The sequence below is a fragment of the Trichechus manatus genome, unplaced genomic scaffold, assembly GCF_000243295.1.
Source record: "Trichechus manatus latirostris isolate Lorelei unplaced genomic scaffold, TriManLat1.0 scaffold00112, whole genome shotgun sequence".
Taxonomy (NCBI): Eukaryota; Metazoa; Chordata; class Mammalia; order Sirenia; family Trichechidae; genus Trichechus; species Trichechus manatus.
The window spans coordinates 3,024,012-3,042,545 of NW_004444048.1; the positions used below are offsets into that span (position 1 = coordinate 3,024,012).

Here is an 18,534-nt window from a genome sequence, read left to right on the forward strand (position 1 = left end):
ATCAAATCTTCCTGAAGCAAAACAAGTATTTGTGAGCCTCTTGAGTTATATACCTTTATCCTTAATTTCAAATATTTAAAAATAAGATTTATTTACAGAACTAAAGACAACTCAGAACCACCTGGAGAAGAAACAGTAGAAAGGACAAGGAAGCCAAGTCTCTCTGAAAAGAGAAATGATCCATCAAAATGGGATGGTTCTTCAATGTAAGTTGTCCATTTGCTAAATGATACATAGTATTTTGGTAGAAATGAGGAAAGGTAAGGCAGGGTTAACAGTATTAGTATTAATCAAATTATTTTACTAAAAGATCTATCAAACTGTCTTAAGATGAATAGCAAACTTGTTGTGGTCTGCAATAGCTATCCCTGAAGCTATGTTACAAGAGGCAGGAGAGTTTACAGTGTTAGGATCTTGGCTCTGGAGACAGATGGCCTAGGCTTAAATTCCAGCTCTCTAACTAGCTATGAGGAGTCCTGGTGGTGCAGTGGTTAAGCACTCAGCTGCTAACCGAAAAGTCAGCAGTTCGAACCCACCAGCTGCTCTGTGGAAGAAAAGACCTGGTAATCTCCCATAAAGATTACAGCCTAAGAAACCTTATGGGACAGTTCTGCTCTGTCTTATAGGATTGCTATGAGTTGGAATCGACTCAAGGGCACACAGCAACAACTAGGTGTGAGGAGTCCTTGGGAAGCACAAACAGTTAAGAGCTTGACTACTAACCAAAAGGTTGGCAGTTCAAACAGACCCAAAGGTACCTTGGTAGAAAGGCCTGGTGATCTGCTTCTAAAAGGTCACAGCTATGAAAACCCTATGGAGTACAGTTTTATTCTGAAACACGTAGAGTTGCCAAGAGTCAGAATCGACTTGATGGCAACTGTTTTTTTGTTCTTTCAACTAGTTACGCGATACAGGCAAGTTCATCCATTACTGAGCACCAGTTATCATCTATTAGATAATGGTAACAGTATTTATGTCACTGTATTGTCATGATTAAATGAATCAGCACATGTAAAGTGCTGAGTACAGTGTCTAGCACCGAGTTAACTATTTTCAAAGACCTAAATGATGCTGTAATAAGCTTTTTTGTGGGTGTTTCTAAAGGAAATAGAGTTTAAATTTCAGCACAGGAAAGCACAGGTTATGGTGAGAAATAAGTGACATGCTTATACACACATATATATGTATATACACACATATCCTACTCTACCCAGTACATGGCAGTGTAGTGGTTAAGAGCTACAGCTGCTAACCAAAAGGTTCGCAGTTCATACCTACCAAGCGCTCCTTGGAAATTCTATGAGGCAGTTCTACTCTGTCCTATAGGGTCACTATGAGTTGGAATCGACTCAAAGGCAATGGGTTTTTTCGGGGGGGTTTACCCAGTAAATAATATTTCCAGTTGCACTATAAGAATGTAAGTTGCCTTACCTGGTTGAAAGAATGAGATAAATATTGGAATGTACTAGCTAGGAGTGAAATAATGCCTAAACCACATTATTTTCAGATTCTCATCATAGTACATCATTTCTTTAATTCTAATAATTATTGGGGGCGGGGGGAGGGCAGACTGTGGCCACAGCCAAGATCGTAACATGCAGTTCAGTATAAGTAGTGTTGGTGGTAGGTAGGGCACATCAACAACTTGATTGTAGCGTTAGCAAAAGGAGTGTGTCTAATAACAAATTATTGGGATCACCAAATTCTGTATTTGTATTTTCCTTATAGTTATGGCACAATAGCTTCCTGGGCAACAAATCTCAAGACTTCCTTCAGAAAAGCTAATAAGGCACTCTGGATTTCTGCTGCATTCACTGTACTGTTTGCAGCTTTGATGAGCTTCCTCACAGGCTTATTTTTCCAAAAGCCCGTGGATGCCACTCCCACACAGAGTGGGGACTCCTGGATGTCTCTAGAACATGCCTTGTGGCCTTTTACCAGACTCCAACACAATGGGCCACCACCAGTGTGACTGCAGCACATCTTAACATGTGCACTTTGATTTCTAAAATTTCGGTATCTGAACTCTGTAAACTAGTAACTTTTAGCTGAGGAAGGATAGCATGGAACCAGAAGTTCTCAGCACAACTGTAAACTATTTTACATTCCTTTCTTTCTGCCATTCCCTCTCCAACTGAAATACAGTGGGAAGGACACCTGCCTATGATCGTTTAATGAGCTTTTCAAGGAAGAAATATTATATATTGTTTTCTTTGTTAAAATTTATTGAAATAAAGATGCATTCAAGTCTTCATACAGTGAGAGCTGAAATTCTCAGTAGGCCAAGTATAATCAGTAGGGAAATAAAACACATTGTTTAAAGTAAAATTTGAGTGTAAAATGCGGATTAGATAATTTCAATAGCTATTTGAAATATATTCACTTGTTATACTTTATCGAAGAAACACCTGATTTTTTTTTTTTTCAAATTGCTTGATTCTTCAGATTTATCCGTGGGGATTAAGAATAGCTGAGTAATCTAGTAGAAAGTAGCATCTGGCATACACAATCAACAAACTGGCAATTGGAACTTCTAATTTTCTCTATCGCGTCTCCAGAAGCAAAGTCCTTAACCATGTGATAGAGAGTCGAGTGAAACTCGGTTTCCTCTTGAAGTGCTTCAGAGAATGTCTCACTGTATTCACTGATCTTCAGTCTTTGTGCTCTGTCACCACTAAACATTAAAAGGGCCCAATCAGGATATTCAGTATCAAGTTCTTGGTTAAGGTGTTCCTTTACCTGAGGGAAAAAACATTAGAAAAAGCTGGTAACAGTTCACTTCTATTAGGTATTATGGTAGTAAAGTATCATTTAAAGGGCTCAACTCAGTTCCCACAACCGCTAAAGTGAAAAAAAAAATTTTTTTTTATTATGGTAAAAATATATATAACAAAACATTTCCCACTGCAGCATTCTTCACATGTACAGTTCAGTGACATTAATTCCGTTCATCATGCTGTGCAGCCATCACCGCTAAAGAAACATTCTGAATGTCCCATTATTAATTTTTTTTTTAACCATGAAACTAGATATCTTGGTGCATATGGAGTTTATCTACATGTATTCATTCATTCAACAAATACGTATTGAAAACCTGTCGTGTGCCAGTCACTGTTCTATATGCTGGGGGTCTAAGAGTGAAATAAAACAGACAGAAAAAAACAACCAAAATATGCTAATAAAAAAATAACAACAAAATACGGTCTTTAAGGCACTTATATTCTAGACGGGAAAACAGACAAAAACAAAATAAATAATATGGTAGCTCGTTCATACAAAAACATCCACCAGTCAGCTTTTAGAATTTGATACTTTCTTTACCAGGAAGTAGTGCATGTGTCAGAAATCAGTGTTGGAGGCAAAAGTTTGTGAATTATAGATGTATTCACATCAAAGGCTTCCATTTATTCTTGTGTCAGTGTAAAGAGACACAGGACTCTGGCCTGAAGTCAAGAACATTTGATACCATCATGGACAATGAAGGCATAAAAGTTTGGTTTTATATTTTGACAAACTGAAAATATTTGAAGTTTGCAAATAATATTTTGAATGTTAGTTTTTTTTTCACCTTTTTAAGAGGGGAACCCATGATTTACATTAATTTTTGCTTTTGATACCCTTATCTTCTCTTGGAGGACAAAGGAGTTTGTGGGATTTTGCATACTATACCTGAAAAACAACTTTGCTAGAACCACAACTTATATTCCACTTGCTCCAACTAAACGCAAAAGCAGAACTTAGCAGGGCCATTTGTCGATAAGCTTTTAATTCTACCAAAGCAGCCTGTCAGTATAAAAACAAGTAGAATTGTTGATAGAGCCTCCTAACGAGTATCCCTTCCATCATTGCCCTCCTACAGTTTATTCTTAACTTAGAAGGATCCATTTAAAATGCTAGGAGAATTGCATGCCTCTTCTCTCAAAACCCAGCAATGGTTTTCCCTTTCAAAGTAGAATCCAAAGTCTTAACAATGTTCCAAGGACCTCCCTGATCTGATCCCACCCCCGAAAACATACACACATCTGCCTCAATACCTCCCTAACCTCATCTCCTCTTCTCCCTTTGCTTTCTTACTTAGCTCCAGGTGCCCTGACCTCCTTGCTGTTCAATCCTCAAACACACGAGGCCACTTTCTCAGGGCTCTGCTGCAGCTCATCTCTATATGTAAGCTGCTCCTCCCGATCCACTTGGCTAAATCCCCCACCCTCAAGTTTTGCTCAAATCTTTCTTACCTTTTCACTGAAGCCCCTCATATCCCATGCAATATTGTAAGGTACCCCAGCCCCACTATACCTGACCTATCTTTTCTATTCCTTAGCACTTATCACCTTTTAACATAGTAGATAATTTATTTTTTATGCTTATTTCTGCCTCCCTCTACTAGAATGTAAGCTTCTCAAGGGCAGGGATCTTTATTCACTGATGTATCCTAATCATCTAAAATAGTGCCTAGCATATAGGTGTTCAAAAATTATTTCTTAAATAGAAGAGTATTTTGAAAAGTACACCACATCCAGCATCTGTAGACTAAAAGGCAAATTGAGTTACTAAAACCAAAGTGTGTTTTCTCTTTCCTATGCATATATGTGCACAGCCTATCTATGTGATTATTTTCTAATGTTATATGAATGTCTACCTATATTGTTTTATCATTTTCTGGTATATTCATAAACATGTTATTTAAAAATGAATTAATAAGCATAAAAGTTAAACTTATTAAACACACACAAATAGGTAGATTGATAGTTTTTTTTGTTTGTTTTTTGGCTTAGAAAGCTTTTTATAAAATAGCCTAAGAGGTTCTTGAGTATAGAACTCTTCTGCTTACACAACACACCTTTCATGATTAGAAACTACTTTGTCTTCATTCACACATATCACAAATGTTTACTAAACATCTACTGTATTCCAGGAGTATGGTAGGTGCTAGAATAATCAAAATTGATTAAGAAACAACCCCTGTCCTCAAGCAGCTCACAGTTTAACATGGAAAGAGTTCATTCAACTAGACTTATGAGTAACATGAAGCAGTATGCAGATAAGGACGCAATGCCAAGAAACAGAAGGAAGTGGGTTTTTTGTATCAGTGGTACTTGTATGCATTTAATTTTGCCTGACTTGTCATGTTTGGGAAAGTGTGGAGTAATTTAGTCTTTTAAGAAACCTTACAGTCATCGAAGAAAATATACAAAATGAGAAGTTACTCAGACTACTTCTGCACTAAACTGACCAGTGATGGATATAGTCCAATTGTCAATATGAAGATCATACTACGGGCTTACTTTCCTTGGGAAGATTATTAAACTTGAGAGGACCCTGGATATAGTTTCTGGTCTTGTCTCTTATTTATTCCTTTCTTTCTTCCTGTAATCTTACATAAGTGAATAAATACATAAAACCCATGGTATACCTTAAGATTTATTTAAATGTTAATACTTAACATTCTAGATGACCACTACACTAAATTTGGAAAGATTCATTCTTGCCTTATTGTTTATTAAAACATAAAAATGAGAGTGTCCAGTAGGGAAGATATTCAATCCAACTTCTTTCAATGCAATAATGAAAGGAATAGGAGGCATCCATCTTCCTTTCAAAATAGACTCGTGCTCTTTGTTTTTTAGTTTGATTGAAGCTAACATGCAGAGGTTTTCCTAGTATCAACAAGAAAAAAAGAAGTTTTTATACAAGCAAGTTAAAGAAATTATTACTTTAGTATCATCCCAGATTCAGTCTTCTTGATCTTTACACTATTTTTTATTATGTGTCACCCTATATAAAAAAGCATGCAGGGCAAGTATATTTTAGGCCTAATCTTGAAGCTCTGCCATAAAGTCTCTGTGTTACCTTAAGCCGTTTATGCCATCGAATCAATTCTGACCCATACTGACCCTATGGCACAGAGTAGAACTGCCCCATAAGGGGTTTCAAGGCTGTAAATTTTTACAGAAGCAGACTGCCACATCTTTCTCCAGAGGAGCGGCTGGTGGCAAAGCTACCGCCGACCTTTTGGTTAGCAGCTTAACCTCTGTGCCACTAGGGCTCCTTAAACAGTTTACCTAACCCTTTTTTGGGTTTCTCAGGTCTCCAGTTTTATAACTTACGATCTAAGAATACTGCGTATGTTAATATTGATTTAAAGTAGCAATTTGATAGCAACAGTGACTGTAACTTTTAAGAATTATACTTTTAATTTTTTTTACACATCTAAGATTTAACATAATGATGCAAAATTATTATCCAATTTTAAAATTTGGCAAAGTGGCAATTTGAAGGTGTACAGAGTTCCCATCTTTCATCTGGTATTAAAAGTTATTTGGCAGTATTCCAGTCTTTTTGCTGTACTCTTAAGGAATTCCAGGCTATCTTATTTTTTAAACAATTTTATGGAGGTATATTTTACATATCATAAAATTCACTCATTTCAAGTGTACAATCCAATGACTTTGCCAAATGGTGCAATCATCACCATAAATCAGTTTCAGAACATATTCACCACCCCAATAGGATTCATTACGCCCATTTACAGTTAATCCCAAGCAACCACTGATCTACTTTCTGACTCTAAAATTTAAGGCTAGGTAATTTCTGATGGATGAGCAATAGAGGCTCATTCAGAGAGAGGCCAACCTCAAAGGGAATTTCAAATGGCTGGATGATAAAGATCAAGGAGTCTCTTTAGGGTGGATCAAAAACTCTGTGAAACTCATACTGCAATCAGGCTTGTAGCTTCATTATTTGATCTATCCCTAGTAACTTTAGAATACAAGTTTGAATCTTACCTCTTACATGTTATTGCCTATGTAATTATTCAATTTCTATTTCATTTAGAAATTGCAGTTAAGTGTACATTTTATAAGTATTTATAAAAGACATATTTCGAGATATAAATCAGCAGTGTTTTATTGCTTTGATACACTCTCATATCCATCAAAGAGATTTATATGACTTTGATATAACAGTAATTCACCTTAATTTGAATTTGAAGCTCAGTAAACACTGTAGTCACAGTCAAAAGTACTTTATTCACTGCAAGTGGTCTTAGTTCCCATGACTGGTAAGGCATGTTAATATGAGCATCTTGAATCAAGGTGACAGGACCAAAAGTTTCCAGGTTGAACGTTACAAGTTTGTCTTCTGAATTATAAATTACATGGCTGATACCATCTGTTCTCCAATGTTTACCTTTATAATAAGTGAAGAAAGTGATATTAATTTTGTTTTTCCTATTAAAAAAAATAAAATGAATGAAACCAACCAAATAAGTGCAATGTGTATAAATTGACCTTTTACACTTAGAATAGAATCTCAACAAAAAGCTGATTTTGCTGAGATTTCCTCTTGCCAATAGGATCAAGCCCAGACTCCTCAGCATGGTATGTAAGACCCTTCAACCGAAACTTACCTCACTTTTTGTTTTCATCCCCTGCCACTTCTCACACATCAATTATCAGCCACACTTCTTATCCTACTCCAACAACATCATATACCTCAGTGCATTTGCATATGTAGTTCTGTTTTCCTAGAGTACTCTTCCCCAATGTTTTAGAGAACCTCTCTTTTTAAAAAAAAAAAAAAGTTTAAAATTCACCTATTTTAAGTGTACAATTAAATTATTTTTAGTATATTTACCCAGTTGAGCAACCATTACCCCAATCCAATTTTAGAACATTTTTATCACCCAATAAGATATCCATTATGTCTATTTATAGTTAATTGCTGTTCCCACCCCCAGGCCCAGGTAACCACTAATCTACTTTCTAAAGATTTGCCTCTTTCTGAACTTTTCATATAAATGCAATCACACAATAGGTGGCCTTTTGCGTCTCTTACCACTCAGTAATAAAACAACCCAATTTACAAATGGACAAAAGATTTGAATAAGAATTTCACCAAAGACGACACAGGAAGGCTAGTAAGTACATAAAAAGATGCTCCGCATTATTTGTCATTAAAGAAAAAAACAAACCAAAAAAACCATCGCTCTCGAGTTGATTCTGACTCATAGTAAATTCAAACTGCCAACCTTCTGGTTAGCAGCTGAGCTCTTAACCACTGCACCACCAGGCCTCCTATTTGTCATTAGGGGAATACAAATTAAAAACACACGGAGATACCACTTCAAATCCACTAAAATGGCTATAATAAAAAAGATAACAAATGTTGGTGAGGATGGAGAAAACTAAGGCATTGTTAGTGAGCATGTAAAATGATACAGCTACTTTGAATAACAGTTGGCAGTTTCGTAAAATGTTAAACATAATGTTACCACTGAACCCAGCAATTCCATTCCTAGAAAAATGAAAACACAGGTTCACACAAAGAGTTGCATGCAAATGTTCATCTTTTAAGGCCATGTTCAATGTTTCATCCTATGAGAAGTCTTCCTTAACTCTCCTAGAACACTAATCTGCTCTATAGCACTTTGTATCTATTATAGCAACGTACTACTTTACATTATGATGTTTTCCCCCATCTGCTTCTCCTACAATCTGGAAATTCCTAGAGAAAGGAATTCTGTCTCTCCTGTCTCTATATTTCTTATTGTTTAGCATATTTATGGAGCAAATGAATGAATCATTCTTTCTAGAATACATGCCCCCGCCATTTCCACTTGGCTCTTCCTCTTCTCATGTGGAGAGTTCCACTGTCTAGTTTTTAACCCTTAAATTCAATATAATAAATACAATTATATTGATATACTAAGTTATTTATAACCCCCCTTTTGGTGTCTAAATTAACACAATTATTTTAATTTGTAAAGATAAAAATTAAATATTGCATATAAATAAATTCTCCAAATTTGTAATGGTTCCCGGCAAAAAGTTTCCCTATAGTTTAAAAACTACTGGAAATTTTTTAATATTTGCTCTTGGAGTTACAGAGTCAAATTTTATACAAGTTATACATATGTCCATGAATCATATGGGACAACTAATCTAATTTAGTTTGAATAATTTTTAATGTGATAAATACTTAGGAATATTACCACTAAATAATGGTAAAGAAAGGCAAGCCTCTAAAGCCACATGAAAGGAAGAAATTACATAATTGTTCATTTTGACATATTTTATAGTTTTATTGTTAGAGACATACTGTTTTAATACATAAACTATTTCCAGAACATAAATAATATCTTGTGGCTCTCTACACTAGCAAAAGTGTTGAGCATTGGAGTACTTATTAAAAAGTTTAAACTACAAAAATATTTACTTTTCTGGGTAGAAGTTCCTTAATTCTCTCCCTCAGTAACTAAATAAGTAGATTAAATAATAGCTCTGTGCCCTAGTGAGCTATCCCCCACCTATCACCAAGTATGTAAATCCCTTCACAAATGAATGGATGTAAGATAGTTAATGTTAAAAACAAAGCTATACAGCTTTCATCTAGGATCCTTGAAACTACATACATTAACTCACAAGACTGAGACCTTTCAAAGTTCAGCCAGCCTACCCAAAACTAGGTATTTTTTTAATGATTAGAGACTCATTAGCTTATATCTCAGTGGATTCTTTGCTTTTATTGATATTTATTTAAGATCTTGCATAAGTAGCAATTTCCCATGGTTCAAGAATCAAAAATTAGAAAGAGGCATACAGAGGCTAGTTTTCTTCTTACTCAGATTTCCCATTTGCTCATTCCTCATGCCCAATAGTCGTTTGCAACTTAATGTTTATATTTCATATTTTAGATCAATAATATTAAAATAATCAAATATTAATCACCCACCCTAATCTGAATTACTTGGTTATGTCAAGAGATAGCAGACTTTCAATTTGTTCATTTGTTTTTGATTTGCTAAACTGTTTTGTATTTAGTTCATTTATTTTTTAACATAATGATATAACCATAAATTAATTGTTCATAGTCTATGGCCAATAAAACACAGTAGGAACTAATAGTTATAAAAGTCAGTAAATTTAAAACTCCAACCCCTATTCATTTCCATCAAGAGCAAGCAAAATGAAGACCCCAAAATTGGCATAGAAATATGTAAGATTAGAAACTCAGTTTTCATACTCCATTTTCTGTTTCAATTTGAGGATTTGTAGTATTATACCTCTTCATTATATGATTATAAAAGCTGGTAAAGGCATTGCTGTACCTTCATGGTCCCACCTTGCAACCATAGGATCCTCAAAAAATATTACATTTTCATGAACCTGAAGCGTGACCTCTATAGGTGGAAAAGCATTTTCTATTTCAAAATCTTCAGTAGTTTCCGGAGGATATACATATTTCTGTAATCCTTCTTTGAGTATCTTTTTAAAAACAACCACAACAACACCAAGTTAGAAGCTGCCTCGTAACAGTTAAAATGCAACTACCACTAAATAAGATTATTTTTAATAATCATTGTAGTTTGGTCCCATTTATGTCACAACAAAATTAAAAGAGCATAATTGAGGAAAAAAACTTGCTAACTATGGATGCAATTATAGAACCCTCCTACGGGCTGGGTTCTGTCCTGAGGCTTAGTCATCATTTTATTCCTCCAAGCAATCCTACAAGGCTGATGATACATTACAGAGAAGATAACTGAGACTTAAAGAAATCAAGCAATTTGCCAAAGTTTACAAAAGGACTTCAAGAAGGGATAAGAACTAAGAAACAGATCTATAGGCCCTCAAATCCCATGCTCATTTCACTATGTTATACTGCCTCGTTGGTGATCAATACACTTCCTATACCTTGGTTAGGGAGTGTAGGTAAGGAGTAAAAGACCTTCTGAGAAGTACAGAAATGAATGGATGAAAATAAATTAAGGAGATGGCAGATTTTTCTGGGATAAGGGAGATTTGTGTGTATCTGAATGCAGCAGAGAAGGATCCAGGGAAGGGAGGAAGGTTAAAAATGTTAGAAAATAGATAAATGATTGCATGGGGCAAAATTCTAGAATAGGTGGGAGATAATTGAAAAGAACCTTGAAAAAAAGGAGGAAAGTCTCTTTGTTGCAGGAAAGAAAAATACGTGTGGAAGAGGAGACTTTGGGCTGAAATGGAGAGCATGGAACGGTGGTATCAGAACATTCTGACAAAATTCGGCAACAACAGATCTTTGAATGGATCCCTGAAAACCCCAGCTCAGGCTGGGACCTTCCTATGGACAGAGTTCTGAAGGTCTACCTACACCAAAGAAATGTCTTTCTTGGACTAACTCCTTTCCTTCAGTTATCCCCAAAGTATCGAGGGCTGATTCAAATAGATTCTTCAAGGTGGCTGTACCAGATTAGCACCCCCATGCTTGCTCTAATACATACATTCTTGAAGGCGAGGAAAAAGGGGAAAGAAGGGCAACATTGTCCCCAAGGGGGTGAAAAATTAGTTCTTAGGGGGTAAAAAGATCTTGTTTTTTATGTATAAAACACATATGTGCACACAGTACAAAAGAGATGTATCTGTGGTATTAAAAATTAATTGGAGAGCAATTACCAAAAAAATGTTGAGAAACACTGCTCTAATACAATACTACTCTAGGTACTCAATGGGTAGGATTGTGCGTGAGAAGTGCCTGGCAACCTGTATACATACTGTGCTAGAGGACAGGAATGAAATGAAGAAACGAAGGGAGGGAGGGAGGGAAAGGAAAGAAAAGCCTATGACAACCTAACCAGGTGTGTGTATATATATATATATATATATATATATATATATGGTGAAATAAACCAATTCAATACTAGTGCCTGAATCACTACGTATAGAAACAGAATGAGAAAATCCTTGAACCATGATCTAAAAACTGCTATCACCAATATCCTTACTACTCAAAATGTGGTCCATGCATCAGCAGTATTAACATCAGCTGGATCAGTGCTTCTCAAACTTTAATGGGCACATGAATCACCCAGAGATCTTGTTAAAATTCAGCTTCTGATTCAGTAGGTTTGACATGCGTTCTAAAATTATGTGTTTCTAACAAGCTCCCCGGTGATGCTAATACTTTGTATATCAAGGACCACACTTTGTATATCAAAGATCAAGATCAGTGGTTCTCAAACTTCAGGGTATATTTTGCTAAAATACAGATTGCTGAGCCTCACCTTCAGAGTTTCTGATTCAGTAGGTCTGGGATGGGGCCCATGAATTTGCATTTCTAACAAGTTTCCAGATGATACTGATACTTCTGACCAAGGGACCACAATTTGAAGACCACTGATCCAGACCAAAGTCAGCAAACTACAGCCTCTGGGAAATCCAGTCCACTACCTATTTTTGTTGTTGTTGTTGTTTTACAATGATAGTTTATTGTATTTTCGGTGGAAGTGTACACAGCAAAACAAGGACCTGTTCAACAATTCCTACACCTCTTGTTCAGTGACATGTTTACATTCTTCACATTGTATCATTATTCTCATTATTTCTATTCTAGTTGTTTTGTCTAATTAGTCTCACATCCCCTCAACCTTCTCATCTATGCTTTAGAGTGTTTGTTGACCACTGGTCTCATATAGATGAATATTTATTGATTTTTGAGACTATACACAGCAAAAACATAAAGTTTAATGGAACACGGCCATGCTCATCCATTTACATATGGCTATTTTGACACGATAATGGCAAAGTTGAATAACTGCAACAGAGCTGATACAGCCCGTAAATGTGAAAATATTTACTATTTGGCCCCTTACAGTACAAGTTTGCCGACATCTGATCTAGGATATCATTAAGATAAAATTGGCAGTATCTAAACATAGTGCTGGAGCCCTGGTGGCGCAGTGGTTAAGAGATCGGCTGCTAACCAAAAAGTCAGCAGTTTGAATCCACCAGCCGCTCCTTGGAAATGCTATGGGGCAGTTCTTCTCTGTCTTATAGGGTCACTATGAGTTGGAATCAACTTGACAGCAATGGGTTTGGTTTTTGGTAAACACAGTGCTAAAGGTTTACAATGAAATGAATTCTCATTTTAAATTTTATATTATTTAGATTCCTTTCCTTCAGTATTGGATTCACACTTTCAAACCTATAATTTCAAGACAGTTTAAAATTACTTGCTTTTCTTTATGATTAATAGGGTTAAAGCTCATTAGATGTTAGTGAGATAAAGTAGAAGTGTGAGAAGCTATTTTACTTATAAATTTTGATTCATAAACCAACCTGCTGCTTGGCGGTTCCTCAAAAAGTTAAACATGGAATTACCATATAAACCTACCATTCCACTCTGGGTATATACCCAAAAGAACAGTACTCAAACAAATACTCGTACACAAATATTTACAGCAGCACTATTCACAATAACCAAAAGGCAAAAACAACCCAAACGTCCACCAACAGATGAATGGACAAAGAAGTATAGTATTTATACATACAATGGAATATTACTCTGCCATAAAATGGAATGATGTATGGGTACATGCTACAATGTGGGTAACCCTTAGCACCATTATGTTAAGTGAAAGAAGGCAGACACAAATGAGTTGATTCCAACTCATAGTGACCCTATAGGAAAGAGAACTGCCCCTTTACAGGAGCTGCCACTACACTGTACACTTTAAAATGGTTCATTTGATGTTATGTGAATTTTACCTTAATAAAAGAAAAGAAAAGAGAGAATCAACCTACTTCCACAATCATCCAGCCATTCACCGGTTTACACTGTGGGGGAAGCTCCAAAATATCCAAGTGGTACACTCCACCCAGAGTTGTGAATTGAAATAAATCAACCTCATATGCTTCAAAAAATTCTGGCTTTTCATAAGCATTCTCTATCAGCAACAATTGTGCTAAAATGAATCAGATTAACAGTTTCTAAATATAACATTTTTTGTATTTTCTTAAGAGGAAAATAAAAAAGTACTAGTAAAATAAGTTTTTAATTAACTGGCTACTAAAATTTTTCAAAAAGTGGTTAACTCATAACTGTTAATAAATCTAACCATGGAAATACAACTAGGTATGTGTAAGGGTGGGGTGCAGGGGAGAGCTTCATTTATAATTCATATACTAACATTCTAGGAATTTTTATACAATAAGCAGGTGCTACTTCTGTAATAAAAAATTTTTAAATCTATTTTATTAAAGACCAAAAATGGTTTAACATAAAATTCAATAACTGTAGAAATTAATTTCTTAAAGTTGAACATTATGAAGTTAAAAATCTAAGTTAAAAAAAACACAAAATAGTGGGGGGGAAAAAAAAACAAATTTTAGTCCATAAATGTAATTAAAGCTGTTTTTTCCCCCCAACAAAAATAGGCCCAGCTCATAAAAAAACAGGGATGGAGGACTGAAAGAGAAGAAACTGAACTGGATAATCTCTGTGGTTCATAAAAGAATCTAGAAGTTCTATGATTCCAAAATTCTCTAGTGCATAATCACGGGGACTATCTGAAGTCACACACTGCATGGACCATTCCTACCCTTCACTGTCATTCTTTCAATATAGTGTAGTGGTTAAGGGGAAGCCAGACTGCTTACAGGTTACACCTTTCACTAGCTGTGTGACCTTGGGCAAAATATACTAATTAACATCTCTATCCTCAGTTTCATCATCTACAAAACGGGGATAATAACAGTATCTTATAGAATTTGAGGGAAGTGAGTTAATGTACATGACGTGTTTAGAAGTGGTACCAGATTCAAGAATTGTTAGTATTATCATTTACTATTACAATTTTCCTCTCACATAAAAGGAAGCACACTCAGCTGGCACTGAATTTAACATATGGAGATCAAGCACTGAAAATTAATGGAAATAACCAAAGGTATTTCCAGTTAAGCAATTACCCATTTTTCCTTGTGTACATTCAACAGACTGCATTCTTTAATTAATTTTCAATTTTTTAAAATTAATAATCCATTTACCTGGAAAGAAAGTAGGAAAGAATACTGTGTGGAAACTTAGATATTTGTGGTAGATACTATTTTGTGATCATCGTATAGAGATACTAGGTGTCACTGACAGAGGTTCATCAACTGACTGTAGTGTCATATTTCTAACAGGAAGATTAGCTGGTAAGGGGTATAGGAAAATTATAAAGATATAAACCTAGGTGACTTCTGAAACAAATAAAAGCGTATTAGAAAAAGCAGCAAGCAAGGGACCAGTTAAGAAAAATAAGATGAGTATTTAGAAAATAGATTCCTTAGGAGTTATTGGGAAAGATGTATATAAATCCTAAACTAAAAGGTTTACAAATTAGACACCACTATCATTTTCAGAAGGAGCCCTGGTGGCACAGTGGTTAAGCACCTGGCTGCTAACCAAAAAGTCGGCAGTTCAAACCCACCAGCCGCTCCATGGGAGAAAGCTGTGGCAGTCTGCTTCTGTAAAGATTATAGCCTTGGGAACCCTAAGGGACAGTTCTACTCAGTCCTATAGAGTTACCATCAGTCAGACTTGACTTGAGAGCAGTGGTGTGGGTTTATCATTTTCACATTTGTAAGCTACACCTGAATTGCTATTTTCCAGGACAAGATTTAATACAAAAACTTACAAATATTCAAAGCGTTAGGAAAGTCCCAATTGTGTGTGCTTGTGAATGTTTATTGTAACAATGTTTGTAATAATAAAATATTAGAAACAAGCTCACTGTCTGTAAATAGGGATTTAGTTACATAAATCATGTTTCAATGTTGGAATGGAATGTTAATACAGCTTCTAAAAAAAACTGAGGTTACCAATGTTCTAACTTACAAAATGTCCACTTGTTAGATGGAAAAAAAAAAATTTCAATGAAAACATTCGTATGATAGGCTCTCAAGGTTTTATTAAAAATCAGAGAACAGGAGAGAGAGAGAAGATAAAAGAAATTTGTTAATACTGGTTATCTCAAAGGAGGGACTATGGAAAATTTTTACTTTAAATAAATCACTGCAATGTCTGAATTTTTTTTTAACAGCGACTATACATTACATTTCTTTTGTAAGCAGAAAATCCCAATGAAGTTAAATGCTAAAAATGTTAATTTAGAAGAATACCTGCTGAAACTGTTTCACTTAATAATTTCATCTCCACTTCAGATTTTATGGCTTCAGATTCTGCAACAGCACTCTACGAAAAACACATAGAAGATGGGTGTGATCATCAGGGTTTTAGCGAAAAGTCATTCTCTTTTGGTTCCAGTTTCCATCTCAGGTGCCTGGTACCTTCCCTGCAGACCCCAAACTCATACTTGCTCTGGCACAGAACTGGATTCGAAATCAATATTTTAAAAAGCAATTACAAGAAGACAGACACAGAACTGTACGAGGACAGGAGCTAGCCCGCTCAGATTCACTGCTGGAAACCCTCAAATTTAAAATATAGAGACTAGGAAGCAATGCAAGCTACAGGAAATATTATTTGTATTTGCATTTTGGTTTTAGCCAATCGGCAGATTTTGCTTGATTTTGACAATCAGCTCTCTGATAGAGTAATTCCAAAGCCTGCTTTTGGGTAAGCCTCTCATGGAAACTGAAGACGCCATGCACCAAATAATGTGGACGATATTATCGCATTATACTCTAGTGTAGTAAAACGAATACTGCAATAAGAGCTTATAAGATCTAGACTTTATACCTAAATGTCACTAACTTACCTCTGTGACCTTGAGAAAGTCACTTAACCATTAAAATCTGTTGCCATCAAGCAGATTCCAGCTCATAACAACCCTGTAGGACAGAGCAGAACTGCCCCATAGGGTTTCCAAGGCTGTAATCTTTACAAAAGCAGACTGCCGCATCTTTCTCCCATGAAGCAGCTGGTGGATTTGAACTGCTGACCTCTCCATCAACAGCTGAGCGCTTAACCACTATGCTACCAGGAATCCTTCACTTAACCATTATGGGCCTCAAATTCCTGATCTAAACAACCACAAAAACGTATTTGGTACTTTGTAACCTACAAGGAGCCCTGGCGGTGCAGTGGCTAAAGTCTAGTTTCTCTTCCGGTGTTTGCGCATTGTTAGTTATGGTTTGTATTCTATTTATGCTGTACATTAGGGTCCCTAGCATGGTCCATAAGTGTTTGGTTGCTAACCCAAAGGCTGAAAGTTCAAATCTACCAGCTGCTCCTTGGAAACCCTGTGGGGCAGTTCTGCTCTGTCCTATAGGGTCACTATGAGTCGGAATCAACTCGACAGCAAGTTTTTTTAGCACTGTCCCTACTTCTTCTTCCATGATCTTTATAGTTTTAGGTTTTATATTTAGGTCTGTGATCCATTTTGAATTAGTTTTTGTGTATCGTGCGAGGTATGGGTCCTGTTTCATTTTTTTTTTTTCTTTTTTACAGATGGACATTCAGTTTTGCCAGCACCATTTGTTAAAGAGACTGTCTTTTCCATATTTAATGGACTTTGGGCCTTTGTCAAAGATCAGCTGACCACAAGTGGATAGATTTACACCTGGGTTGTTAATTCTGCATTAGTCTATGTGTCTGTCGTTGTACCAGTACCAGGCTGTTTTGAAAAGCTGGCTATTTTTAATGCATTTTTTCTTCTAGATAAACTTTAGTAGTATTTGGGCAAGTTTCAAACATTATCAACTTGAATTTTTATTTGAAATACACTACATTTATAGATTTATTTGGAGACAATAATTTTTTAAAGATATCTGCCTGGAATAGTTGACAATATGAAACACAGAACGTAGCTCAAGTACAACTTTTCACTGACACCTTGGATCAATATACCGTATTTTTTCTCAAATAACTCGGCCACACATAATAACACACATAGCGCATCTAGGAAAATAACGTGTGAGGGGGTTGCGTGACCGGCAAAAAAAGTCTAACGCACACATTATTTGCATAAAAATATGGTATATAGGAATTGCTTAAAATGTGAAAGAACATCATAGAACAGTAGCATTTTTCATTGCAACTTGATAAATGCACAGATATTAGTAAGATGGCAATTCTTTTAATATATGTGCATCTTGAATTTGATATAAAAACATAACCAAGATCATGAATAGGTAGGTCAGTGAAAACAAAAAACAAATTCCAGAAATATATCTGGGGATCCACTTGAAAATTTAGCATACGGCATTTCAGATCAATGAGAAAAGCCTATACTTACATTTTAAGTGTTTTGAGATAGCCAGCTAAAATTTGAAATAAAATAAATTTAGATTCTTACTTGTCACATTACACTAAAATAAATTCCAGATGGATTAAAGATTTAAATGTGAAAACAAAACTAACCAATCAAAATTCACAAAAAAAAATCAGGAAAATATCTGAAGAGAATATAAGGCACATCTGTCAGTGATTTTCAGTGAAGTAGGTGATCCTGATACTGCACAGCTACAAAATGTCGGCACTGAACACTTTACAAATTTGATAAGACTGCCTTGAATTTTACTGTCCATTAAAAGAAAATCTATACAAAGGAAGTTCATTAATCTGAAACACATTTTTTCATCAAAAGATAATTCAAATATAACTTCAGAATAAATTGTTGGAACTGGATCTTGATAAGCAATTAAAGACAAACTTTGAAAATATAGCCTCACTTGCTTCATTATGGGTGAAAGTTAAAAATCAATATCCTTAGCTTGCTACCTGAAGTCTCATTCCTGTGGCTTTAAATACTATCTGTGGAATCCCTGGGTTGTG

At 35.5% G+C, this 18,534-nt stretch overlaps 2 protein-coding genes across 2 annotated transcripts in view; one reads left to right on the forward strand and one right to left on the reverse strand.

The window, feature by feature from the left end:
* Positions 1–2,424, forward strand: part of IRAG2 (inositol 1,4,5-triphosphate receptor associated 2) — a 41,721-nt gene extending 39,297 nt beyond the window's left edge. Inside the window, exons 17-18 of the mRNA XM_004383589.2 lie at positions 99–206; positions 1,729–2,424. Of these exons, the coding sequence (XP_004383646.1) occupies positions 99–206; positions 1,729–1,972 (352 nt within the window). The 3' untranslated portion in view covers positions 1,973–2,424. The remainder of the gene's footprint in view (positions 1–98; positions 207–1,728) is intronic.
* The window catches only part of DNAI7 (dynein axonemal intermediate chain 7), a 46,694-nt gene continuing 30,471 nt past the window's right edge, over positions 2,312–18,534 (reverse strand). The window contains exons 6-13 of the mRNA XM_023738098.1: positions 17,058–17,120; positions 15,918–15,990; positions 13,560–13,720; positions 10,106–10,262; positions 6,971–7,185; positions 5,487–5,654; positions 3,670–3,783; positions 2,312–2,739 (exon numbers count right to left, since the gene is read on the reverse strand). Coding sequence (XP_023593866.1) covers positions 2,461–2,739; positions 3,670–3,783; positions 5,487–5,654; positions 6,971–7,185; positions 10,106–10,262; positions 13,560–13,720; positions 15,918–15,990; positions 17,058–17,120 — 1,230 coding nt within the window. The 3' untranslated portion in view covers positions 2,312–2,460. The remainder of the gene's footprint in view (positions 2,740–3,669; positions 3,784–5,486; positions 5,655–6,970; positions 7,186–10,105; positions 10,263–13,559; positions 13,721–15,917; positions 15,991–17,057; positions 17,121–18,534) is intronic.